The sequence below is a fragment of the Stegostoma tigrinum genome, chromosome 15 (assembly GCF_030684315.1).
Source record: "Stegostoma tigrinum isolate sSteTig4 chromosome 15, sSteTig4.hap1, whole genome shotgun sequence".
Taxonomy (NCBI): Eukaryota; Metazoa; Chordata; class Chondrichthyes; order Orectolobiformes; family Stegostomatidae; genus Stegostoma; species Stegostoma tigrinum.
The window spans coordinates 38,231,277-38,258,089 of NC_081368.1; the positions used below are offsets into that span (position 1 = coordinate 38,231,277).

The window sequence follows — 26,813 nt, forward strand, 5'->3', positions numbered from 1 at the left end:
CTGTGAAGTCGGAAGACTCTCCGAACGAGCACAGGTGTCGCTTCTGAGTGAAAGATTGACGGACCAATGGGGAGATGTGAAACGTCACCTGTAGCTGCAGGTCGGGGCGGGACATTTGGCGTTGGAGCGGTCGCTTGTGTCTCGGGGTGAGCCGGCTTGGGGCTGAAATACGCTCAAGGAGTTGTACTGACGCACTGCTCGAGCTGTCACTCCTCCAGCCCCATGTCGGCTGAGCGCGACACCGTGCAGATCCCCGATGACTTGGCGTTCGCCTCGTTCAGAGAGCGCTGCGAATCGGAGCGTGGCTGGCAGCAGAAGTACAGTAAACTGGAGATAGGCGTCTGGGTGCAGGCCGCGACTGAGGGCAAAGCCGTCCACAGGATCAAGGTAAAAGAAACTACTGGGCACGGGATTGACTGACAGGGACTGGGAACATTGGGGTCAACATGAGTTGCCCTGGGAAATTAGGAAATAATGAGAAAAGAAGTCGTCATTACTTATCACCGCCGTAGAGACCACACCGCCTCATGAGCAGTGAAGTTCGTTTGCAGAATGCTCGCTGGTGCAGTGTGTGGAAACGTAACTCTGCAAAGAAGGACAAGTGAAAAAAAATCATCTGTTTAATTACACTGTGGGACAAACATTAGCCTGAACACCAAGCCAGCTCCCCTACTGTTTGTCCTTTCAAAGATCCCATGACATTAATCAATTTAACACGTCATCCAAAAGAGGGCACCTCGAACAATGCAGGAATCCATCAGCATTGGCCTGTTTCATATCTGTCTATATCCAAGCTTTACATACTGATGGGAATACAACTGAGCCAAAGCTAAACAAATAATCACTACTGAAAAGCCTAGCAGTGATAGAAGGGGTCGATGGTTCAGAACTCCAAAAGAGACTGGCAAATCTATGTAGAGGGATAGAAGAGATGGACAAATGCAATTGAAACTGTGCAACAGGATCTAAGATTTTTTTTGAAATGGTTTGGACAAAGGGGATTAAGATCCCAGTTGCAAATTCTTCATCCAGAATGCTAACCCACCTGTTGTCTTAAGATGGATGCACTGCACATTTCCATCTTTTCAATTCTCACTTTCTGGTGCACCTCTCATTTAACACCCAGTGTCATTTGTAGGATAGCATGACTACAAGGTTTGCAGTGGTTCATGGAAATAGCTGACTGTCACTTTGATTAAAACCAGCTAGGGATGAACAATAAATCGGGTGTCTGTGGCCTTGGTATATACATTTTAACTGTGGTTTTGTTACTTTATGAACAAAATATAATTATCAAGAAGGGAGATGATGTTATTTATTGCAAAGGATTTGAATGTTATTGGCCCCAAATTGGGATCCTAATGAACAGAAGGTATTAGTGGACTATCCTTGAATCTGGTATCAATAAGGTGTCTTTAAGTTACTGCAAATCAAATGGTAAAGATTTTAGTGATTTCCTTTTTATTTTAGGCATGCTGATTTCAATACTCTAAACCTACAGACAATCCTAATCTGAAATAGCAGAGTAAACTGATACCTTCCATGATATTAACTAGTATTAAGTGCCTTTGAAGATGTAGAATTTAAATGATAATAAAGACATTGCTATACAGTTGCCAATCTAAGGAATAGGAATATCTTAATTATAGGAATTTTCAGAGCTTGCCACTGAACACCTCTGCTATGATACATAAGTAACTTTATGTGGCACATCACTGAATATGAGCTTCCTTGCCTTTTTATCTATCTACCCCTCAAGTTCCTATTTCACCAAGCTATATTAGCAACATTTTTATTTATTTCTGAGGCTTCAGCCATGTGATGGGTTGGATTCTTAAATCAATAACAACAAAGGTGTTAGAATCACTAAAGCATGTTCTGAAGTTGGCTGCTACTTGCAGGAAAGGTGTTTTTTTTTTAAAAAATCTTCCCAGGTTCTGCTGTATGAATTCCATTTGTAATGCCTCAGTTACCTGTGTTACAGCAAATTAGCAAGGTGGATAAATGAAAAGTTTTAGCAAGACAGTGGTGAGGAACGCATTTTGTACGCTTGCTTTCATTGATCAAAGTGTTGAGTATAAGAGTTGGAATGTAGTGGCTGTATAAAACATTGGTGAGGCCACTTCTGGAATACTGTGAACAATTCTGGTCACCCTGTTTTATAGAAAGGATGTTCTTAAACTAGAAAGGGTGCAGGAAAAAAAATTTAAGGAAATTGCCAGGACTGAAGGGCTTGAGTTATAAGGAGAGGTTGGATAAACTGAGACTCTTTCTCTCCCTCCCCATTGGAGTGTAGGAAGTTGAAGGGTGACTTTTTTTTGAGGTTTATAAAACCACGAGGGGCATAATAAGATGAATAGCCAAAGTCTTTTTCCATGGGTAGGGAGACCAAAACTAGACAGCATAGGTTTAGGTGAAAAGGGAAAGATTTGAAAGGGACCTGAAGGGCAACGTTTTCATGCAGACTGGTGTGTGTGGAAGGAATGAGCTGCCACAGGAAGTGTTAGAGGTGAGGACGATTACAACACCTGGAAGACATTTGGACAGGTATGTGAATAGGAAGGGTTCAGAATGTTACATGCTGAATGTAGGCAAATGGGATTAGTTAAGTTTGGGATACCTAGTCAGCATTGATTAGTTGGACGAAAGATCTGTTTCCATGCTGTGACTCTGACTCTGACTCTACTTCTACTAAATTCATCATCTGCTTGTATCAGACAGCTGACTGTGATGGAGCAGTCATGTGCATTTTATGTAAAATTATCTGGTTTCTTTAACAAATTGTTCAGATTAAGTTATAGCTGTAAACTTCTTTTTTCTAAAATCCTCTGCATATCTTTTAATATCATTTGTACTTTAAGACCAGGATAAATCTTTATAGAAGATAATAAAGTGTGGAGCTGGATGAACACAGCAAGCCAAGCAGCATCTCAGGAGCACAAAAGCTGATGTCACGAAACGTGCTCCTGAGATGCTGCTTGGCGTGCTGTGTTCATCCAGCTCCACACTTTATTATCTTGGATTCACCAGCATCTGCAGTTCCCATTATCTCTAAATGTTTATAGAAGTTATCTATATGACAATGAAACAAAGTTATTAATCTGAGAAGTTGCTGTCCAAAAACATTGCTGTAAATGAATAATTCATAGTCACTTATTTGAATACAGACAATCGATTTCTGGTTTAATGCAGAAAGTTGTTCTCATGCTGGAGTGCAATATTTATCATGCCCAGAGTTTATCTTGACATGGGGCAGCCTGGACAGATTCATGCCAGTCATCACCATCTTGAAGAAATAATGGAAATGTAAGGCTCATGGATCTATATAATACTGAGCTTTTGTTTTTCTACTGCTTACCTGGAATGCTGGCCAGTGTTGTCATGCACATACCTTCAAGAATTTGCCTGCTTTTATATATAGTAAAACAGGATGATTTATGTACTATACCATTGCATAGTTTATGCAAGATGCTGCTTTTATGTCTTGCAGCACTTCATTTAGAATTGTTTTAAATTCAGAGACCAGAATGTAAGTGTTACCCACTGCAGTGGATGGTGTCCTCAGTATGAAGGGGGGGCCTTATCCTGTACAAGAACTGAGCAGGAATCACACCTGTGAATAGTGATCAAAGTCATTTATGACTGGTAAAATTGTTGAGTGTTTTTCCCCCCCCACCCACCTCTCTTCCTCATCATCAGTCCTAGGCCCAAACTGTTGGTTGTTTCTGTTTGAGATTCTGGTTGCTCAATCAGTGTTGATACCACTCGGGGACCAAATCCCTCCCCTAAAGTGCCCTTGCCACTTCCAGTTCAATGTAAAAGTGTAATGCTTGTACAAGGTCTGCCCCGATTGGGGCGGTTAATCTGGTCCAGTCAGGGAGCTCTGGCTCACCGATTATAAACAGGAGTGTCAGTTCTTCCTCACTGAGGAGCTGGCTCTGAGGGAGCTGGATCAGTGTCCAGGACTCTGTACATAAAGAGTGACTCGGTGACAGGATATCGGCCTCTGTGGACTTATTTCAGAAAGAATGATGATTTCAGCAGATGAGGGAAGGTGATTAGCGGAGATCAGGACACTTCTGTTGTGTATTTTTACTCTGAAGCCAAGTTTGAAGCAATATTCTGTCTATGCTGCAAGATCAAAGTGCATGCCATTATGCAAAAATACCTGTGCACTGCACTGCACCAAAGGAAAAAGTACCTTGGTATGGAATAGAACTCACTCAGATAGTAAGAACTGCAGATGCTGGTGTGCAGCTGGAGGAACACAGTGGGCCAGGCAGCATCAGAAGAGCAGGAAACTTGATGTCAACGCCAATTTTCTTGCTCCTCTGCTGCCTGTGCAGCTGGAGGAACACAGCAAGCCAATGTGTTATCCTTGGTATGGAATTGTACCTCCCCTGGAGGCATTCAGTCCTCACTGTCTGAGCTGATGTCTCTGGTGTTCTGCCCTGATTGTCAAACAGAACATACTCCAGAATCGTTCTAGAAGTGTATATCCTGTTAGTTGAAAGTCCTGTGCAAAAATTATATGTCGTAGATTGTGTTTCTTGACTGCCAAAGTTTGGACAAATCCCAAATGTTAGGAGTCTGCTGTGTATGGTCCTCTGATTTATATTGCTGCTTTATCCAATTTTATTCCTGTATCAAAATCACAATGAGACCCTACAACTTGGTAGGCCATTCAAAAAGCAGTTAAAAGTCAAGCACATGGCTGTATGTCTGCAGCCACATAATAGACCAGACTGCCCAAGGATATCAGACTACTCTTTCCAAAATACTACTTTGGGAACTGTATAGATGATTATGAAAATCTGAGTTTTACAGTACTTATTATTCATTCCAATTCTGTTTTAACTGAATTTAAATTCCGCTTCTACCAGCTGGGTTTTAAATTCTCTTAATCTAGGAGTTTGGTTTAAAGATTACTGTTCCAGTAACAATTGCTATGCTATTGTAGATGTTTCTGTGTCTGTGGTGGGGAACAGTGATAGACACTGTCACGAACAGATGATGGCATAAAGATGCTTATGTAATTAAGGAGGTCTAGATTAGATTTGTGTATGTTAGGAATAATTGAACAGCACATTTGCTCCATCTTTATCAGAGTATGTAATCTGTCTGTGGGAGGAAAAGAACTATGAAGTCACGTGAAAATGTTTTCATACCAAACAATAGGGTCATCAGTATTGCTCCAGATTTCACTCTGTTCGAATGAAACTATGCCCTGATTTATACACTTTAAATTCAGGTTATATTATTGACACACATGCACTTTAACTGGTATTGCCACTTTTTTAAAAAATTACAATGCAATTAGGAAGGAAAAATATTTATATGCTTTCTACATGTTAAAATGTGTCAAGAAGAGCTTTACAAGGTATAACTTACTTTAGGGTGCATTTTTACCTAATGTGGCAAAAGTTCTACCACTGCTATATTTCATTTTTCAAAAAAAACTACCTTTGTTTTTAAAACAAGATCATAGAATTATACAGCACTGAAGGAGGCCATTTCAGCTGTCATGTCTGTGCAGGCTCTTTGAAAGCCCTATCCAATTAGTGTCTCTGCCGTTGTTCCCCAAGACCATGAAAATTCTTCCTCTTCAAGTATACATTTGACTTTGTATTTGAATGGTCCTGTCAAAAGCTGTTCTTACCACACTTTTCAGATTGTGTTTTCCAGATTATAATTCACTATAGAGTTTTGTTTAAAAACAAAACTGTACATAATATGGAAACACCTGAGTAAAAATCCCCTTCTTTCCATCTTTGGGGAGAAGAACCCTGAGGATCCTGGATGCTTTTGTAATAGTCCTATCAATTTGTTCCACATCATCCAAAGGTTGATAAATGTGAACTTTCAGGTCACTCTGTTCCTACATCCCCTTTTAATTTTGTACCCTTTTTGTTTCTCTCAACTTCTTTCGATGAATCACTCTTAAACAATCAACACCTCTGCAGTCAATTTTAATCTGCCATAGGTTTGCTAATTTCAGCAGAATGAATTCTCCTCATTCTATTTAAGACATGACCAATTTTGTGTAATCTGCAAATATTTTTCAAATGCTGTGTTGCACTCAATTGGTTAGCTGGTTCCAGACCAAAAACCTTGTCCATTTGTCATTTAAAGAAATCATGATTTGAGGGGAATGTGAACAAGAATGTACTGTAGCTTATCAAGATCGGATGTGTAGTCAATCTACGTGATAACTAACTTCCATTAAACAAATGTATTTTAAATTGGCCAGATTCCCTCCTTGACCAAAATAACTGGCCTGTGGAATGGTGGTTTTCACATTATGTAGAGAAGTTGCATTCTCCTGATTTCAGAAGATGCTCAAGTTAGTGTCCTTTTAACTTGGTACTAGACCCATCCCTTTGTGTCATTCAAATAGTTATCTAACCAAAGCAAAGTTAGAGGTTGGACTTAAGGTTGTTTTGCATCTTGTTGCAACAGAGACATTGATGTTTAGGTTTTGTCAGAGTATTTAATCAGTGGCAAAACACCCCAAAGGCTGTAGAACATAACTTCACCTATGCTTTCAGAATCCTAGAGTCATACAGTGCAAAAACTGACCCTTTGGTCCAACCAGTCCATCCCAAACATAACCCCAATCTAAACTAGTTCCACCTGCCTGCTCCTGACCCATATCCTTCCAAACCTTTACTGTTAATGTACTTTATCCAAATGTCTTTTAAACATTGGAGTTGTACCCATATGCCAGCACTTCCTCAAGAAGCTCATTCCACATGTGATCCACCCTCTTTTTTTAAAAGAAAAGTTTGCCTCACATCTTTTTTTAAAATCTTTCTCCTCATGCCTTAAAATTGTGCCCCCTGCTTCTGAAATCCCCCATCCTGGGAAAAAGACGACTACCAATGACTCCTTCTCTACCTCTCACTATTTCATAGACCTCTGAGGTCGCCTCTACGCTCCAGTGACAAAAGTCCCAACCTATCCAACTTTTCTTTACAACTCAAATATTCTGTAGCTGGCAACATTCTGGTAAATAGACTCTGAACCCTCTCCAGCTTAATAATATCCTCCCTAAAGCTGGGTGACCAGAAGTGGACACAGTTTTCCAGAAGAGGCCTCACCAATGTCCTGTACAACCTCAACATGACTTCAAAACTCCTATACTCCACAGCCTGAGCAATGAAGGCAAGCCTACCAAATGTCCTTTTAACCATCTGTCTATATGTGATGTGAACTTGAAAGAATTATGTACCTGCACCCCAGGTCTCTCTATTCTATAACACTACCCAATGCCCTGCCATTAATTGTATAAGCTCTACCCTTGTTTGTTGTACCAAAATGTAATACCTTGCATTTATCCAGATTGGACTCCATCTGCCACTTTTCAGCTTATTGACCCAGTTGATCAGATCCTCTTGTAATCTTAGACAGTGAAGAAGGTTTTCTATGCCACCAATTTTGGTGTCATCTGTAAACTTGCTATCCATGACTTACAATTAGTTTGGATGAGGTGGAACACTGCTGGTGACAGGCCTCCAGTCTGAAAAGCAACCCTCTGCCACCACCCCCTGTCTACTGCCATTAAGCTAATTATGTATCCAATTGGCAAGCTCACCCTGAACCCCATGTGACCAAACTTTACTAATTAGGTCTACCAGACACAACCTTGTTGAAGGTTTTACTAATGCCCAAGTAAGCAACATCTACTGCTCTAGAAAGAAAACAAAGTTGCTGGAAAAGCTCAGCAGGTCTGGCAGGATCTGTGAAGGAGAAAACAGTTAACGTTTTGGGTCTGGTGACCCTTTCTCAGAACTGCTCTACCTTCCTCAGTCTTTTTGGTGACTTCTCCCAAAAAAAAACTCAATCAAGTTTGTGAGACATGGTTTTCCTCGCACAAAACCATGCTAACTGTCCGTAATCAATTTTTGCCTCTCCTAAATGTCCACAAATCCTATCTTTTATAATCTCATCCAACAGTTTACCCACAACCAGTGTCAGATTCGCAGGTCTATAGTTTCCTGTTTTCTCCTTACAACCTTTTCTTAAACAAAAGTAGCATTAGCTACCCTCCAGTCATCAGGCACCTTACTTGAAGTTATAGATGTTGCAAATATTTCTGCTAAGGGTCCCACAACTTCCTCCCTTACTTCCCACAACGTTCTGGGATACATTAGATCAGGTCCTGAAGATTTAATCAGCTTTATTTTCTTCAGTTTTGTTTTAAACCGTGGCTCTTGAATAAATTGCTAATAACTTCTCCTTCTGGATGTGACTGGAAGTGAAAGTAAGATAAATTTAAAGGCATTATAAGGCTCCATCTTTCCATCAGTATTTTGTACAGTAAGGCTTTGAAGCTTTTCTCCCTCACTGTTCTGGTTCACTATCTATAGAATCCTGGTAGATTTGTTTTTACTCTATAAGGATCTGTCTGAGTTGGGCAACTATTCTGTTATTACAGCAGTGGTATCTTGAGTGCTATTAGTTTCATACTGTTCTGTGTTTTGATTTTTCTGGGATGAAGCCTAGGTTTGGTGCCATCTAGTTTCATTTGCAATATCACAGGGATGGGAACATAAAAGATGTTTTTGGTGTAAAAATGCTGTGATTTTTCTCAAATTTCATTTGAGAATTGCTAATTTTACATGCCTGTCAGCAAGATCCATTTGATTGTCTCACATGGTCTGTTTATGCAATGATTTTGCCATTTTAGATGCAGAGATCATATGTTGCCTGTTCCTTCACTTTCAGTACTGGATCATGCTTGGTGGCTGGAATTGTCCTTGTCCTTGTCCTTGTTTCATTCCTAGGATTATGAAATCTCAATATCACATAGTATTCCAGTTTTTAACTAGGGTTCTAAAGATTTAATCCTGCAATTCAGCGATGAAATGGCCTTCTGACAAACCAAAGCCTTACAAAGGATGGCCAGTACAGATTTACCAGCCTCTGCTAAATAATTTGCATCACCATCACTAACACACACAATACTTAAAAATGATCCAATTTGTTCTACAGGCCTACTTCAGTCTGACGATTCACCTTTTTTATGGACGAAATTCAAACTAACTATGGAAGCAACTGTACAAGTTGCACTTTATATTGTATATATTTCGTGCAGAAAGATTGGAGAGCAGACTGATGGGTAGGAGTTCATGAAGGTGATATGAAGCAAGGAGGAGAAATAGTACAGGCCCAGAAAGGGGGTTTAGTGAACCTAAGGAAGGAGCTGATCATATGGAGGCATTGAGGGAACCCTTCCAGAGGGTGAGAACAGATTAGTCTCCTTACAGGAGTCAAAGAAACATTAAACAATAAGTAGACAGATGTTAGATGAGGGAAATAGAGCGTGTGGAGGAGGAGGAGGAGGAGGAGCAAGCAAGGTCATGTAGGGATTTAGAGAGTGGTAAGAGTCCTGGGTGATTTATTTTGTCATTTTTTTTTCTTTTTGGTGACTTGAGAAGCCACCAAAACTTGGTAAAGCTTCAGTGGCTACAGGAATGTGGAGGTTATTGCAGATGAGAAAGAAATGGAGCTACATTTCACAGCATTTTGAAGTCTCCTGGATGTAACAACGTGGTTTACAGCTACTCCATTCCTTTACAAGCATAAGCACGTTTGCTGATTTAACTTAAAGACAGCAATGTTGTGCGAACAGCATCAGACAAATAACTAGTTCTTCTTAGCAATGGAGGTTAGTTGGCTAAGAAATTACAGTAGCATTAATACAATAGGATATTTAAGGTGTAAATCATGGTTATGGTGCTAGATTAGTAGAAAAGCTGAGTGACCTTTTCAGAGACTGAATACTCTTGGTGGTGATGACTTCAAATGAGGAGGAAACTTTTTAGTTCAAGGTTTTATTGCACCAACATTTCAAGTTTAACTTTGTATCAGATAGGGCAATGATAATGAAGTTATGGACATATGTTAAAAGCACTATAAATTATAAGTTTAGCTTTTTCGGTTGGCCTTTCTCCCTTTTTGTGGCTTCAGTTAAAAGATGACTTGGTGATAAAATCTGTTTGACATTTTTTTTAAGATTTAAAACCCACAACACAGTGGAGTCTAGCTGAGCACAAAAATGTCTACAGAGACTAGATAGGAAGGAATTCATCTCAGAATGAAAACTTTACCCTTTTCACACAAAAGTAAGTTATCCTCAAGTGTGTGTCTCACATTGGGAAAATTAAAACTTTGTGATTAGCAAAGGAATAAATCCTTTATAAACCTCCTCTGTTAGAGAACTTTGGCTTTTGTTTGTAGTTCATTTAACTTGCAAAGGTTGTGAGCAAGTTTAAGAGGCATGCACCTGAAAATTTTAGACTGTCAATGGTGACAATGAAATTAGTTGCTCTGAACTGTGTTTTCTGAGACTCTATGCCCCATCTTCAGTCAGCTAATGTGTAACAACTGAGTCATTTCATTTAGTCATTTAGAATTTGCAATTAAATTTGGATAACATTGATTTCGTAGAACTATCTCATTAGGATTTTGATAGTGAGTGAATAGTAAAATATGTATCCTCCAGCATGATGATAGTATTTGGCTTGACATGTGAGGCTAGTTTACGAAAATAGTCTAGAACCAGCATTGGTTGCATGTAGAAGTGGAATACGCTTTTTAAGATACAGACAGTCCTTATCTAATGTACAAAGCTCAGCTTCTAAGATTTAAAAAATGGAGAATAGTTTTCCCAGTACTGTGATCCCAGTTGATGCTAATACTGATAGTTTTATTTTTACAATTTGGTTTCTGTGGTCAGTCACTGAACATCTTCACATGAGGTTGTCCATGTACTTTTAATAAACAAACCTCAGAAGTTGGAGGAGTCAGTCATCTGGCCTGTTGAGCCTGCTCCGCTGTTCAGTAAGATCATGGCCAATCTCTTTGTGGACTGTGGTTCCACTTACCTGCCTGTTCAACATAACTGTTAATTCATTACTGTTCAAAAATCTCTTGACTTAAAAGCATTCGCCCAAGGTAGCCCCAACCGTTTCAGGGGGCAGGGAATTCCACAGATTCATCTCCTTTTGGGAGAAAAAATCTTCCCCCACGTCAGTCCTAAATCTGCTTCCCCTTATTTTGAGGCTATGTCCCCTAGTTCTAGTTTCACCTGCCAGTGGAAACCACCTCCCTGCTTCTCTCCTATCTACTCACTTCATAGGGTTCTTATTGAAACACAAGAAATTATCATTATTCTAAATTCCAAAAGTATAGTCCCAGGCTACTCAATCTCTCTCAAACCAACCCTCTCAACTCCAAAATCAACCTAGTGAGCCTCCTCAGCACCCCTTTCTCTGCCAGTACATTCTTTTGTACATAAGGAGACCAAAACTGTACATAGTATTCAATGTATGGCCTCATTAGCACCCTTTCTATTCATATACTCTTCCAGATGCCTTTTAAATGTTGTAATTTACTAGCTTCCACTATTTATTTAGTGTCATTCGACTACGTGGACCACCCTCTGAGTGAAAACATTGTCTCTTGGGTCCCTTTTAAATCTTTTTCCCTCTTCAGTTTAAACCTATGCCCTCTAGTTTTGGATTCCCCTACCCTGTGGAAAAGACCTTGGCTAGTCATGCTATCCATGCCCCCCATGATTTTATAAACATTACACATACATTGGTTCAGCTGCCTTTGGAATACAGTGTCCGATTCTGGTCACCCTACTATGGGAAGGATGTTGTGAAACCTGAAATGTTTCTGAGAAGATTTGGAAGGATCTTGCCAGGTTTTGAGTGTTTGAGCTATGGGGAGAGGTTGAGTGGGATGGGGCTATTTTCCCTGGAGCATTGGATGCTATGGGGTAATCTTAAAGTTCATAAAATCATGATGGGCATGGACACGGTGAATAGCCAAGGTCTTTTTCCTTGGGGTAGGGGAGTCCAAAACCACAGGGCTTAGGTCTAAGGTGAGAGGGAAAATATTTAAAAGAAGCCTGAGGGGCAACTTTTTCACGTAGAGGGCATGTATAGAATGAGTTGCCAGAGGAAACAGTGGAGGCTGGTACAATTACAATAGCTAGAAGGCACCTGGATGGGTATATGAATAGGATGGGTTTAGAGGGATATGGGCCAAATGCCGACAAATGGGACAAGATTAATTTAGGATATCTTGTTGGCATGGACAAGCTGGACCGCAGAGTCTGTTGCCGTGCTGTGCATCTCTAACTTTTTATGAATGATATGAGAGTTCAGGTCAAGTGCCCTTATGCTAGTTTCTATGCCTTCGTTTTGAACCTTAACAGTTCTACTGGAAGAACCTTTTTATTTTAATATGTTCTCTTTTTCTGTCACCACCTGGTTTCCACTTATCTTACTCCTATGCTGCTCAGCTGCTTCTTGCTTTTTATTTGCTGTCTTAATTTGTATGTTTTATATGTACGTTCAAGAGCTGTAGTAGGCAAATCAGCCCCCAAAGTCTGCTGCACTCGTCAGTGTTATCATGACTGATCTGATTGAACATCAATTCATGTTTCACCAACACCCATAATTTTTTCACTCCCTTGTTTAACAAGAATCTATCCACCTCTGCCTTAAAAATATTCAAAGATTCTGCTCTGCCGCCTTCTAGAGAATTCCGAACGCTAACCATCCTCTTGAGAGAAAAAGAGCCAAATCACTGTTTTAACTTGTGTCCCCTAATCTTAGTTTCTTTAAGATTTAAAAAAAAAATCCTCTCCTCCTCAATACTTTTGAGAATGCTCTATCTTGTATGTTTCAGGCAAGTCACCTCTTTGTCTTCTAAGTTCCAGTAGATGTTAGATGTAAGATTAGTCTATCAAACCTTTCCTTGTAAGACAGAGCCCGCACTCCATAAATATGTAAAGTAAACCTTCTCTGAACTGCCTCCAGTACATTTCTATCCTTAAACAATGTGTCCAATACTGTACACTACTCCCAGATGCAATCTCAGTCAGCACCCTGTATACCTGAAGTATAACCTCCTTACTTTTGCATCCAATTCCCCTTGAGTGATAACATCCTATTAACTTTACTGAGTATCCCAACTGATGGAGCTGCAAGCATTTTCTTTTAGTGGCTTTCTGCGCATTCATTGGACATGATTCTCTTTAAATTCTCTTCACCAAGACACCCAAGTTCAGAGAAGATTTACTAGCTGTATATCTAGAAATGAGGTTTTTTTTGTCTCCTAGGGAAAAATTTGAAAGGCTAAATTGCTGGCTTTCCTTGCTGAATTCCAAGGAATAAACTCTTAGCTTTGGCTACATTTTAAGCACTGAAGGAGGACATTTGCTGGTAGAGGTTTTTTAAAAACTGCTGAACTGTCACTTGCTTCTGACTCCTGGCTTCATTTTGTAGGACATAAAAGCTTAAGTAAACCATGAACAGCCCAAACTCATTTAGTTTAAGCCACACTTCTTGAAACGGCTGTCTTGATCTCTATATTCAGAATAACTTTCTGACCCCTTCCTTCAAGAAAATCAAACCTTTTCAGCATTGAAAACCAGCTATTTTATGAACTTCTTGTCACACCTGTAGTATGTCAGCAGAAAACTGATCATTTCCACACCCTTTTTGTTCTTATTGGTGAGTTAAACAAAAATACCAAGGAACTGTAGATCAAAAACCAAAATTGCTCAAACAACTCAGCAGGTTTAACAGCATTCGTGGGGAGGAACCAACGTTAACACTTCAGGTCCAGCAACCCTTCAGAACTGATTTGTAGCTTGGGGGAAAAGAATTGGTTTATATTAGGAGGTTTGGGATGGGGACTGGGGGAAGGAGGAGTAGTAAATGATAAGTGGAGATGGAGTCCAGAGAGGGAGAGAAACACAAAGGAGTGGGTAGAGGTTAGTCTGGGAGAATCGGTAGCTGACAATAGGCTGTTTGTGATAGACTGTAATAAGGCCCAATGTGGTGAGGCTGGGAGAAGGTGTCAAGGCCTAACATTTAGTGGACTCTTAAGGCCTGAAGGCTGCAGGGTCACCAAAGAGAAAATGAGGTGTTGTTCTTCTAGTTTGTGGTGAGCTTCACTAGAGGATTGCAGCAAACCTGAGACAGATGTTGGCCAGAGAATACGTGAGTGTGTTTTGAAGTGGCAGGCAACCAGAAGCTCAGGGTCAGTTTTGCAGACAGAACATAGGTATTTTGCAGAGTAATTATTTAACCTACTTAGGCAATGTCATTTCTGCTTTTTTTGCTGCCCTGACAGAAAAGAATCTGATAATTGCTGGCATGAGTTGTTAACAGGGTAAGTGCTGGACGTAAGTCTGCTGTAATGAACAGGGAAGTGAAGCCTTGCATAGAGAATGAAGGTGTCTGAACCCTCTGTCAAGAGTTGAAATTAAATCTGAACCTAAGTGTCCTGTAGTGTAATGGTAGTTTCCCTGTCACTGGGTCAGAAGATCTGAGTTCAAATCTCACCTCGCGATATAATGGCCACAGTGTGATAACTTGTCAAGCTGTTACATAAAAATAATGAAAATCTGAACCTTTTAAGGGTTTTGGGGAAAGGAGCAGTTTCTGTGAAGTATGTCTGAGTATATATCTTTTTGCAGTCTTATCTATGTCATCTGTCAGAAGTAATTTTTATTGAGTTTAATCTTCAGTTTTTAAAAAGTCCAATATCTTGCCTTTGATATATTGAAGGATTTATTTTCAGTTGCAGCTTATCTAAAGTTAAGGTCCTGAATGTGATTTGGTTAGCAATAACCTCTTAGAAATTACAGTAAAATGATGTCAGAAGAAAAATTAAACGTTAAGGAATTACTGCTCAAGTTTTTTTTTGCAGCTTTTTCTCTTTGTATACCTTGCACATATGTATTCAGAATTCAAATTCACTTTTTCTGTTCCACTTTCTCTTGCTTATTTTCCTGGAAATATTCAGCCAGACATTAAGAGCACAGTGCCCCAAGAATTTCATTTAAGGAGTGTTTTTTTTTTAAATGTTGGTGCGACAGTGTGCTAAGAGTGCGGGTGTATTATCTTCACAATCGGAAAAAAATTATCCTATGAGACTTTAACAACTCATTCCTCTTCCTGTTTCAGTGTAGAATTGAACTTAAAGACACTTCTGCAGAGACTGTGTATGACGTACTACATGATAATGAATACCGCCTCAAGTGGGATAAGCAGGTCATCAAGACTTTTGACATTGCACGGCTCACAGCAAATGCAGATGTTGGGTATTATTCATGTAAGTGTATTCAAAGAGTTCACAAACTTATTTGGTGATTTTATGTGCTGCTTCTCCAAGAAGTGAATTGGCAATTGTTGAAAATACAGCTAGATGTACATATGACTCACTCTGTTCTGATAACCTCTTGGGTAATGTTTAACTAATATCCAGAAGATCATCATACTGGGAATGCACACATGCGCTGAAATATTATAGAAGCCCTTGGAAATGCCTATTTGTCATGTCAGTTTCAGATAAATGAGTCTTGCTGTCTTGGTTTGCTCATGTCAGTTTCTATACAGAAATGTTGAGATGCAGTCGGCAAAGTGAATCCCTGTAGAATTAAACTCTACAGACCAGAAGGCTGGTTATATTCCCTAAGTGGGGTTGCTAATTTGCCCTTGTGCTGCTAGATTGAAGGGAGAAGTTACTATATGATGAATCATCCTGGCAAGTGCCTGGATATTAACTGAGGATAGACTTAATGCTCTTTTTTGAATAACTTGTCAGGATTCACTGTCCATTCTCTCAAATGTCAAAAAGGGGGAGTTGATGCTTATTGAACTGGAGTATGCAGATTAATTATTGAATGTTGGAGTAGGCTACAGAAGTTTATATGGCCTTGATAAATCTGTGACAATTCCAGCATGGAGGGGCTATAGTAGTGAACTGCATTATCGGAATGTAGTTTCATTTTAAACAAAAAAATGACTGAAGAATCACCCATTTGGGGTGGGAGCAGAGACAGCATTAGGATCTTCTGTTTTGTCTTTTTTTTGACAGTACTGCTTGTTACACATGTGACAAGACTTAAGGATCTCTGAGATTAAACTGACCTAATTAAGAGGTTTTCTTAATTGCATCAATGTGGCTTGGATCTATCGTAGGCCTTACCCAGTCGGTGCTATCAATTTTAACTATGCTACTGAGGTGTTTGGTAGGGATGTGGCTTGTGGAAATCTAGCTATCTTACCATCAATGCACATGGTAACATTTTTAAAAGAAATCTTTTATTTATACAAGTACTAATGTTCTCAAAGTGTCTGAATGCTGTATTTAAAAATGAGTTCAAAATGTAATTATTATGTAGTGAAAAGTGGAAATCATGTTGAATTAGCAACTGATTAATCATTTTGCTTTTTTTTGCTGGTGTTCATTGAAAAAAGTATGTCAGCTAGTTAAAAGTTGCTCTTCAACTACAGTCATGGGATTTTTAATGTCGACTTGATCAGGGAGATGGGACAGAGCACTGAGTTGATATATTTTTCTCAGTATGTCAGAAGATTTGTCAGTTTTGATTATAAATTCACACCTTGCTTTGGGCCTTTGCTCCTAGTTATGTCAAGCAATTAAGGTGTATTAGGAGGTCATTTAGACAGCATTGGTAATACTGTGTGGAGGTAATCCATGTTGCCAAGGGATGCCTTTGTGCCAAGGAGAAGTGTACCCAATGCCTGCCCCCCCACCCACTGAATCCAAAAATGAAATTGCAGCCAACTAACAATGGTAGTACAACATGATATTAACAGATTTGCACAAGAGTAGGCTGCTAGATGCTGTTTTGATCAGGTATGACATGAACGACTGTGCTTCTTAACAAAAAAAAATTCAGCTCTTTATGATGACACTTTTGCTTGTGTTCCTCATAGGGAAATGTCCAAGACCCCTAAAAGACAGGGATGTGGTTATTTTGAGATCTTGGCTGGTCACAGATAATGATTACATGATTATCAACTACTCAGTGAAACACCCTGTAAGTATGTTTCAAAGTTATCTGTCTGCAATATCATCAAAAGATGAAGGGAAAGGAACTGCATATAGCAACAGGGATCTTGATATAATGTCATACTGAAACAAGAGCATCCTATTGTTTAAGAATTTGTTGTAGTTTGATAAAGCAACATCAATATGAAGTATAAAAGCGAAGTTCTGTGGATGCTGGAGATGTAACGTGATATTATAATGTGCCTGTCTTAGATTTGGTGGTTGATGCTGACCTGAGCGAGTGCTACGTTTTAACCCCAATAATGCAAATGCTCAAAGCTACTAGGTTTCATTTTCTAGAGCAGGGAGGTTTAACAGCATATTTGTGGATATTGATCTTTGCTGTTCATACTGAAAATGCAATTGGCAGCACGCTTGGGCACAGCTGCACCAGTGAAATGTAGAAGAACCTTGAACGTGCCCTGATTTTATAGTTCAAGCATCAGTAACTTAAGCTTTTTTAAGAGGAGTCTCGTGTTTTGGTAATGAAAGCACAAACTACGGAAATACTCAATCTAGCAGTGTTGGGGCAGACAGGAAAAAATGAAGTGAATCATTGAATTTGAGGCATTTGGGTTTGGGGGTTTAGATGTGGAGAGGCTGACAAAATGGTGTGGCATACGCCTGAAGACTTTGATACCAGACCAATTTACCAGAAACAGGACAGGTGGCAAATGGTTTACCTCAACTCAATTGGCCTGATTAATTGGATAATTGAGAGGGGGTGATCTCCACTTTGTTGGAAAACCTGAGCTTCTCACTGGATTCAATGGGAGAAGTAGAGGGGTTTATACTACTCTGTATACAAAGACAGAAAGATGACTCTATAGCATTCTTTCTGTGTGTAATGCTTCCAATGTCTGGTTCTGAGGGCCATATCAATGTGTGTGCTCTTCATTCAGATATAGTTCCAATATCAAGTGCTCCCGGTTGTGGTGCTGTTAGCCCTCTGTTTGCACCAGTAACTCTTCTGGGCAGCTCCCTGTGGCAACCACTTGATCACCTCTTGCCTGTAAAAAGTTTCTCCAGTTTCTACTAATTGCCAAAGAGAGGTAGCCCCAGAAGATGATAGGATCCTGGCTGCCTTGGCAAATCTCAGTTGAAGTTTCAGGAATGTAATCTTTTGTCACAACATGTCAATGAAAGGTCACAGACTTCAAACATTAACTCTGTTTATCTTTTGCCACAGACCTCTTGAGCGTTTTCTACATTTCTAATGTGTATAGTATTTTGCTTCAGCGTTAGGTGTTTAATGTCTGACATTGTGAAAGTATTCTAGGGGTTTTTAAATGATTGGCTGCTATTTTGGATGCCAGTGTAGTGTTCTTGACATTTTAAAATAATAATGGGTCTCAAACTGGTAATTTAGATTTTGATTTCTTTTTCCAAATCACGTGTAATGCTTTTAAAATAGTGGAAACTAGAAACAGTGCTCCCGAGTTTGAATAACGAATGAGGTTAGTGTTGCCATAATGCTGCACTGTCTAACAGTTAATTGTACAAATTGAAATGTGAACCAGACATTTATGTATCTGTATGCTAAAGTGTACTTTCTCCATTGTGATAATGAGGAGGAGGAGGGGAAAAAAGACTCATTATTCAATCTAGCGCCTTTTCCTTAATTTGACATCAAAAGGTGCTTTACAGACAGATCATTAAAACACCACCATTTTAAATTGGAATTTGGGGAGGTGATTAAAGGAAGGTACTGCCAAAAAAACTAAGTCATGAAGTTTTGGTAAGTAAGGAAAGGTAGCAATTAGAAAAGCCTTGAGGAAATGAATAACAACATTTGAGGTTTCATTTAAAGATTTATGAGGATGTTGAGAGATGGTAAGTTTGGAGGGTTTGAGCTATAGGGAGAGGCTGAATAGGCTAGGGGTATTTTCCCTGGAGTGTTGGAGCCTGAGGTGTGACCTTTTATAGAGGTTTATAAAATTGAGTGGCATGGATAGGGTAAATAAAGAAGGTCTTTCCCCTGGGGTGGGGAGTCCAAAACTAGAGGGCATAGGTTTAAGGTGAGAGGGGAAAAGATTTAAAAGAAACCTGAGGAAGAACATTTTTCACAGCATGGTGCATGTATGGAATGAGCTATCAGAGGAAGTGGTGGAAGCTGGAACAATTACAACAGTTAGAAGGCATCTGGATGGGTATATGGATAGGATAGAGGGAAATGGGCCAAATGCTGGCCAATGGGACCAGATTAATTTAAATTAGCATGTCTGGTAGGCATGTGTAAGTTGGACCAAAGGGTCTGTTTCCTTGCCATGCATGTCAATGGCTCTATTTATTAAGTCAGTAGCTCTGAAAATGAGGATGACTGCAGAAATGAAACGTTACTGCTGCACAGAATTCTAGGGCTAACATCCTAAACAACAAATGTAATATGGCATTTTTGTTTTCTTTCAAAGGGTATGTCTAATCCAATAAATTGAATAAATAAGTGGAAGGTAATTACTGTTTACAGATTTTTGCATGAAAGAATGTATATGGTCTGGCTTCACCTATGGATGTTAACATTTGCTTTTATTGTCTGAGCTAAGCTTGTTACCAAAGACCAGCATTCTCAACCTCAGTTCCCTTCCCTTTCACAGAAATATCCTCCTCAGAAAGATCTAGTCAGAGCTGTGTCCCTTCTAACAGGTTACCGAATCCTACCCACTGGGTCCAAAAGTTGTAATCTTGTGTATATGGCTGAGGCAGATCCTAAAGGTGAGTATTGACAGCAGTAACATTGCAATTATGAAACTTAGGATGTCAAAACATGTTGACTGTTTTACTAAATTGAGTCAAGGTAGATGGGGAATTTTTTTTTAGTTTGAGGATGTCAAGAAATATGAAGATCGGACTGCAAAATGGCTTTGTTGTACCACGCCAGCCATGATTTTATCAATTGGTGGAACAGGTTTGAGGGCTGATAACCATATTCTTGCTCCCTGATTATTATTACTTTTCTGTGTGTGTGTGTGTGTGTGTGTGTGCGTGCGCGCACGCACACACTGTCTCTGTCATCTAGTTTTCAAGTCTTGATTTCTTTCATTGGGTATAGTTACCCCATCTGTCATGATTGCCAATGAGCCTATGTGAATTTTTAGTAGCATATTTCACGAGTCAGGGGCTTATTACAGCAAGGCCTAATTCCATTTACTCTAAAAGTTGAGTAATTATTAAGAATGGAAACCTTTATTGATTTTACCTTCCAGTATTAACTGGAATTGTAGTTAAACAATAGTTCCTAGTTCAAAGCATTTAAATCAAAAATCATGATTTTTACATATCAAACATTTAAAGTTTCAGATGAGAAAAGAAAGCTCCTTTTTACCCAGTCTAATTGTCATTGTTGTTAATTATAATATTCAATTTCGTTTTCACCTTAACTGTATTTTCCCTTTGTTTTTCTGAAGGATCTGTTGACCCCTCACTTTAACATTTGGGCTTTGTTCATAGTTCCTGCAACCAGTTGAATAATTCTGGATTGTTCTTTCAGGGTCTCTTCCAAAGTGGGTTGTCAACAAAGCTTCTCAGTATCTTGCTCCAAAAGTAAGTAGTAATCAGCTTGGAGACATTTGTTTGTTTGTGTTCCTGGATTGGTCTATTACAATGTTCACTAAACAATTGGATCTGTTGAATTGAAAATGGCAGTATTTTTTTAAAAAAACAAATTATACTTGTTAAAAAATTAAAATGTTGTTTCTTTATTCCCATGAAGAAATAAATAACAGGCTATTGTCAGTCACTTATTTAAATACATATATTGCTGTTCTGTTTTGGGAATGGTGTGCAATACTAATTTTTCTTCTGCTGGAAATGTTTAGCAGCTTTTTATTTCATCCAATACTCTAACCATACTCTGGAGATTTCCTAGAATACCAACATGTTGTGTAATTCAGATGCTGATATGCCTGCATTTGTGTGTGGTTCAGGTTCTGAAGAGAATCCATAAAGTGTGTTTGAAGTACCCTGAATGGAAACAGAAGAACAGGCCAGCCTTCAAACCTTGGCTTTACCCAGAACAAAATACCTTGCCAACCATGAGCCTCTCTGAACTTTCAATCCAGCATGCAGATTCACTGGAAAATATTGATGAAAGTGGCCTATCTGAAGAGAACAATGGTAGTGATGATGAAGAATGTGGAACTAAGGGCTTAAAAGACTGAAACCATGTTGTAACGTTTTTGTTTTTCTGCAGTGTTGTACGCCCTTGATGGTTGGGGCTGCTGCGGAGGAGTCAGCAGGAGTTCATATTAGTTCTTGGAATTTGGGAGGAAAATTCTTAATTGTGGATGGATTTAATGATTGGGGAGAAAACTGTCATTGAACCAAGGTTGTGTGTGTGTGTGTGTGTGTGTGTGTGTATATACAGAATGACATTCAGGCAATAAATGAAATATCTGTGCACCCTAGGGTTAATACTAGTAGTGACATGTTAAAATGAAGGAACAGCATGAAAATGACTTCTGATTTTATTTAGTTTTGAATGCATCTTTCGGAAATGTTATATTGGGGTATTGAAAGGATTCTTTTGAAATTTCTCTCTTTTTTTTAGTGAGACTGTAGGACTCTTGAATTACATGTATACAGGGTTTGAAAGAAGAGTATGTACAAGGATTATATGGTATTGATTTCCAAGTCACTTTGAAAATGTTTGTTAAGTTACCTTGGAAACAAAATTACTTGTCCTGGTTTCAGACTGCAACATCTTATCTTCTCATGTAATAAGATTCTGATCATTGTGCACCTTTTTTTATGAACAGTAATTCTCTATTCTTTAAACTACCAAGTGGACTGAAAGTTTTTGTTTGTGTTCTGTAGGGTCACAATTTTTAAATTTTGCACTACTGTGTTAAAGTAAGTGAAGAAAACATTAACCCTAAGATTAGTTATTGATACCGTTGCTAATAGTCACCATTCACTTAACTTTGAACAACTTCTTCTTGTGGGGGGGGAAAAAACACACATTTAAAAGACTTGGGTGTCTGGTGTTCAACATGTGGATTAAGGGGATCTGTTTCTCTCCTAGCAGAGCAATTCCTTCAAAGTCTGAGGATCCCTTTTTTATTTTTATTGTTTCTTTTTCCTTTTTTATGGTTCGATATTTATTTCAATTGAAATATTCCTTCCCAAGTCCTGCCTTTTAACACCAGGTTCCCACTGCCTTTTTAAAATAAAAGTCTGAGCGTACAGCAAGGTAATGCATGAGAGAGATTTTACAATTCGCAGTGGGAATCAAGACTGAAGTAGACTGTTAATATTTAAATGTGAGACTTTGCAGCAGATGTACAACTGAGCAGGGGCATACATGTTGAAATGAAAAATAGTGGGGGCGGGGGGGAATGCATAATGGATGTCAGTTGTCAATAAGGTAATGTTTTTGATGGATACAAACTTCCTATGTTCATATCACCTTGGAAAATGATCAATTGCAGTCTTGATGGAATTGGGGAAGCCCTATATACAGGCTCATGTACATGTTACATACAATAAATATAGAGATGAGGTGAATAAAATTCTGTCAAGCAAGTTTTAGGCTGGTTTCATATGTGAAGTGGTTAGACCTAAATGAGTAATTGTTAATGGCGAAGCTTATAACCATCAGCACCCAAATGCTTTGTTTTATAATGTTGGCAGCAGAGTTAAAATTTGTTCAAAATTTGAGCAGTTAGTAGATATAACAGTACTGAAACACATTGTCCTAGAACACAGCTCTGCACTATTTTTATGATTCCTGACATGAAAGGAACTGCTCATTGTTTTATTGTTAAACCTTGATGGTTCAGTCAATCTGTAATCATTTCAGTCAGTTGAATAGTAACTAACTTTAACTGCTATTGAAGTATGTTCAAAATAGGTGACATGATTGTAGAAAATATGATCCACAATCTTTTATTTGCAAGAATGGACAGCTACTTGTTCAGAAATTACAATAGCCTTAAGAGATCAGTGTATTGTTCTTCAGCTTGTTAATGAAGCCTTACAGCAATAAATTTTGGTATGCTTGCTTCTAAATCTGAATCAGAGGAATATTAAGGCCGAACCCTAATTTTCTTTCCTGAACTTCAAAAAATATTGTCCAACAGAACTACTTAAGGTGCCTAAGGGATTGTACAGACAATGTAGATGTTACAGTGCAATAGAAGCACTGGCATTAAATAAATTAAAAGTATGAGTGAAGATGATACATTTTGAGAACAAAATCTTGGAATTGGAATTTAGGGGTATTTTTGGTATTTTGTAAAGTGGATTTTTGTAACTGTTGAAAATAAATGAGCAACTTTTGAAATAACTGCAGAGAATTTTGGGACCTCAATTCTAGTAGATGCATGAGGCGGAAAACACTTAAAGATATGCCTAGTAATTTGGTTTTGCCAATGAAATAGTCCCTGCTAAAGAATTGCCAATGCAGTTCTAATCATTGTTTCTAAATATTGTTGCCTTTTATTTCCTTTTATTGGGAATCTAATACAGCTCTCTAATTGATATAAGGCACTGATAGGAAAATGGATACCCTGCCCTGCCTCGTAACCAATAAGTGGTTGTACCCAAAAAAATGACAATTTGTATGTATTGAGAGTGATGTGTGGTTGATAAGGATCCACCTCATTTATGCGTCTGCTAGTTTTGAGGTCCCGAAATGTTTCAAACAGGCTAGAAAAAAATTTCTGTTTTTGTGAAAAGAACCTTGTTCCTGCTGAGCATTCAGTGTCATTTTGGATACAAATGTCTCTGTTTATACACAGGCTTTTTGTCCTGTATAAATGTTTTATAAAGAAATTCAGCTATCCATTGACCTTACAATATAGTCACTTCTGTAGTTTTTGCAGTGTTGTCAGGTTAGGGTTATTGTATGTAAAGCAAAAACTATGCTGAAGCCAAATCAATGTCTTGCTCAAACTTTGTTGAGGTTCACTTCAAATTGTTATGACTTGGTAATCACTGTGTCACCCATTGCTCAACTGAACCTTTTCCAGTCTAAAATTTGTGATTGCCATGCTAGGTTACTCTATTCACCAAAGGGCCAAGTGTGAAAATTTCACTGTTTTCTGAAATTTAGCAGCAATACTGCTGTGGTGCCAGTATACTTGTTCATCCCACTGATTATCAAATGTTTGTTAATTTCCTTCTAACTCCTGTAAATGTGATAGAAGTGTGCTAATTAAAAATATTAAAGTAGTAGAAAGCTGTGCCTACAATTTGCATTCGATGGAGCATATTTAATGCTTACATTTGTGTTTTTCTTAAACATTGGAAAAACCAGAGTTGGGCGGGACCTCAGTGTTTGCATGTTTATGATGTGTATTTTTCTCTTGCCTGCACCATAAATCAAAAGGGAGCTCATAGATACTATCCCAAAATGCCGGATGAATCCTAGGATCATTTCTTTTCATTTTTTTTAAAGCATACTTCCCCATTCAGAATGGGGCTGCACTCCTACCCTATCTTATTTATAGAGGATTTCCAAATCTTTGGAAGTTGCTGTAATATCTGTAGTTTCATGTTGTTATTGCTGTCAAATCTTTTCAAATTCTGTGTATCTCTTTTCTCCTCCTCCTCCTCCTCCCCAATGTGGCTAACCGTCAGCTGTTTGGGGGGGGGGGATTCATATACTGATAGTTTTATATCCTTGAATCATCATCTGATCATGGGTTGATTAAGAGATGTTATTCTGCTTATAATTTACTCTGCCTGAGTTACACTGCTGGCTGAGAAGTTTAAAACTTCCTTTTTTCTTTTTAAAGACTAGGTTCCCGCCTTGCTTCCTCTTTCCTACCCCATCTTAGCCTACTCAAGGTACCTCATGGATGAAAGACCGAAGTACAATTTTGTATTTCTTTCAACTTTTGAGAGAGGAATTATTTGCCTGTTGGATGTGCTTAGTTTCTTTGTATACAGTTTTGGTTTTGTTGTTTAAACAAAACAATCGTTTATTTCTTTTTTCAAAAACACTGAACTAGAAAAGGAAGTTATTTTCAATTCAATTAGTTGTTCCTCTGGCTGTCATGTATTTGTGAAGTTCATGTTTTTTTAATCAAATTAGACCAGATTTATTTTAATGTAGACTTTATCTCGGAAACAATTACTTACAGCGCAGAATTGGACAGTATAAAGATATTTTAACTTGCGTCTGTATTACAATGATACTGATTATCTAAGTCATTTGTATCTATACTAGAGTAGCTACTGTCTGAAAAAGTATTTGAATTAAATCTGCAACTATCAGACAGGAAATCTGGCTTCAGTTCCCTTTCTTTACATAACTCTCAGCTAAATTTCTTTATATGCAAATGATGTATCTGAGATTAAGCAAAAGCTGTATTTAGCAAATCTTGCACAATTCAAATTTTCTTAAAATGAAAATTACCATTTAACAACTGGGACTGGCAACAGTGTTTTATATGTGCATGTTGTAATAATAGACTTTTTTGAATTAATAGGGGCAGGTTGTAAGAGAACAAATTGATTTTTAAAGTGTAGCTTTTAGATCTTGGGTATGTCAATAATTGGATCCCTCAATTAGCTTAAGTGTCCTGTTAGAATGGAACACTAACCAGGGCTCCCAGTATGACAGCATAGATTTTTTTTTTCCCCCACTGTTAACGTTGGGAGAGTGGTAGAATTCCCAGAATAGACAATGCCATTATCCTAACAAATGACATCACATTTCACATTTATGTATTGGTATTTATTATTGTTCGAATAAAGATCAGTATAACAATATTCCCCTCCATTCAGAGATAATGGGAACTGCAGATGCTGGAGAATTCCAAGATAATAAAATGTGTGAGGCTGGATGAACACAGCAGGCCAAGCAGCATCTCAGGAGCACAAAAGCTGTCGTTTCGGGCCCGGACCCTTCTTCAAAGATGAAGGGTCTGGGCCCGAAACGTCAGCTTTTGTGCTCCTGAGATGCTGCTTGGCCTGCTGTGTTCATCCAGCCTCACACGTTTTATTCCCCTCCATTCACCTCACTTCTCATGATCGCGTAATTTACCAGCACACTAGCTGCACTTGAAGGAGAAAGAAAATGACCATTGAAAATATTTCAACTGTTAAAGTGAAATAATTGGACAAGGTGGCTTCTGTTTATTCAGTCACATGAACAGACTATATCTGGTATTGTTAGTTTTGTTTGACACTAGAATCTTCCAAATATAACTGCCAATATCATACTTGAATCTATTTCTGAATTGAAATACTAGTATTTCAAATCATGCTAGTATTACAAGTACTTAGTTATGTTTACATTAATTTTGTGTTGTAATGTTGCTTTTTTAATAAGTATGAACTTGAATAATATAGCTTTCATATTTGTGAACTCTTGCAATGGATCATGATCAGTATAATAATGAAGTGATTTCTAACTCCATTTCATTTTACTAAACTACTTTGTAATTCTTCTTTTAAAGCATTTTCTTACAAGTAAAATTTAGTCAGTGAAACATGGTGTCCACATATTTCCTATTTGACATTTATGCCAGGCCTGTGGGATTTCAAATGAGGCATTCATCCTGGCGAAGCTATACTGTAGAATTTGAGGGGCTGGGATAAAACTGGATGCAAAAAGGGAAATACACTTTCTCAGCTTCTCTCTCCTGATGCCATAGATTTATGGGATGTGACCCTTTTTTGCCGGCTAAACCAGCAACTATTATGTAAACTCACTGCCTCCTTTTTATGGACAAGTGAATTGCTGCCTTGAACCATTTTTGGGACATCTAACAGCACTATGGGAAGTACACAGAACAGTACAGTACAGGCCTTTTGGCCCGAGTACACACCAGTATTTGGACCCAGTGATAGTTAGATAATGTGTGGTTAACAGGTGACCTTGCAGATAGTGGTGTTCTCATGTATCTTTTGCGTTTATCCTTCTAGATGGTAGAGGCTGTGAATTTGGAAGAAGCTGTTGAAGGAGCATTGGAATTACT

The 26,813-nt window shown here is 38.5% G+C and overlaps 1 protein-coding gene across 1 annotated transcript; it reads left to right on the forward strand.

The window, feature by feature from the left end:
- LOC125458931 (START domain-containing protein 10-like) lies at nucleotides 1-25,653 on the forward strand. The gene is made up of 6 exons (XM_048544780.2): nucleotides 1-387; nucleotides 14,994-15,141; nucleotides 16,773-16,876; nucleotides 19,482-19,599; nucleotides 20,375-20,427; nucleotides 20,811-25,653. The coding sequence occupies exons 1-6, from the start codon at nucleotides 223-225 to the stop codon at nucleotides 21,042-21,044; spliced, it is 822 nt and encodes a 273-aa protein (XP_048400737.1). The 5' UTR covers nucleotides 1-222; the 3' UTR covers nucleotides 21,045-25,653.
- The last annotated feature ends 1,160 nt before the right edge of the window (nucleotides 25,654-26,813 follow it).

Excerpts from the sequence above, each read along its gene's own strand:
- LOC125458931 (XM_048544780.2), top strand. The coding sequence starts at position 223 with ATGTCGGCTGAGCGCGACACCGTGCAGATCCCCGATGACTTGGCGTTC. Across the intron at positions 16,877-19,481 it reads ACTACTCAGTGAAACACCCT|AAATATCCTCCTCAGAAAGA; the intron begins GTAAGTATGTTT and ends TCCCTTTCACAG. Across the intron at positions 19,600-20,374 it reads GGCTGAGGCAGATCCTAAAG|GGTCTCTTCCAAAGTGGGTT; the intron begins GTGAGTATTGAC and ends TTGTTCTTTCAG.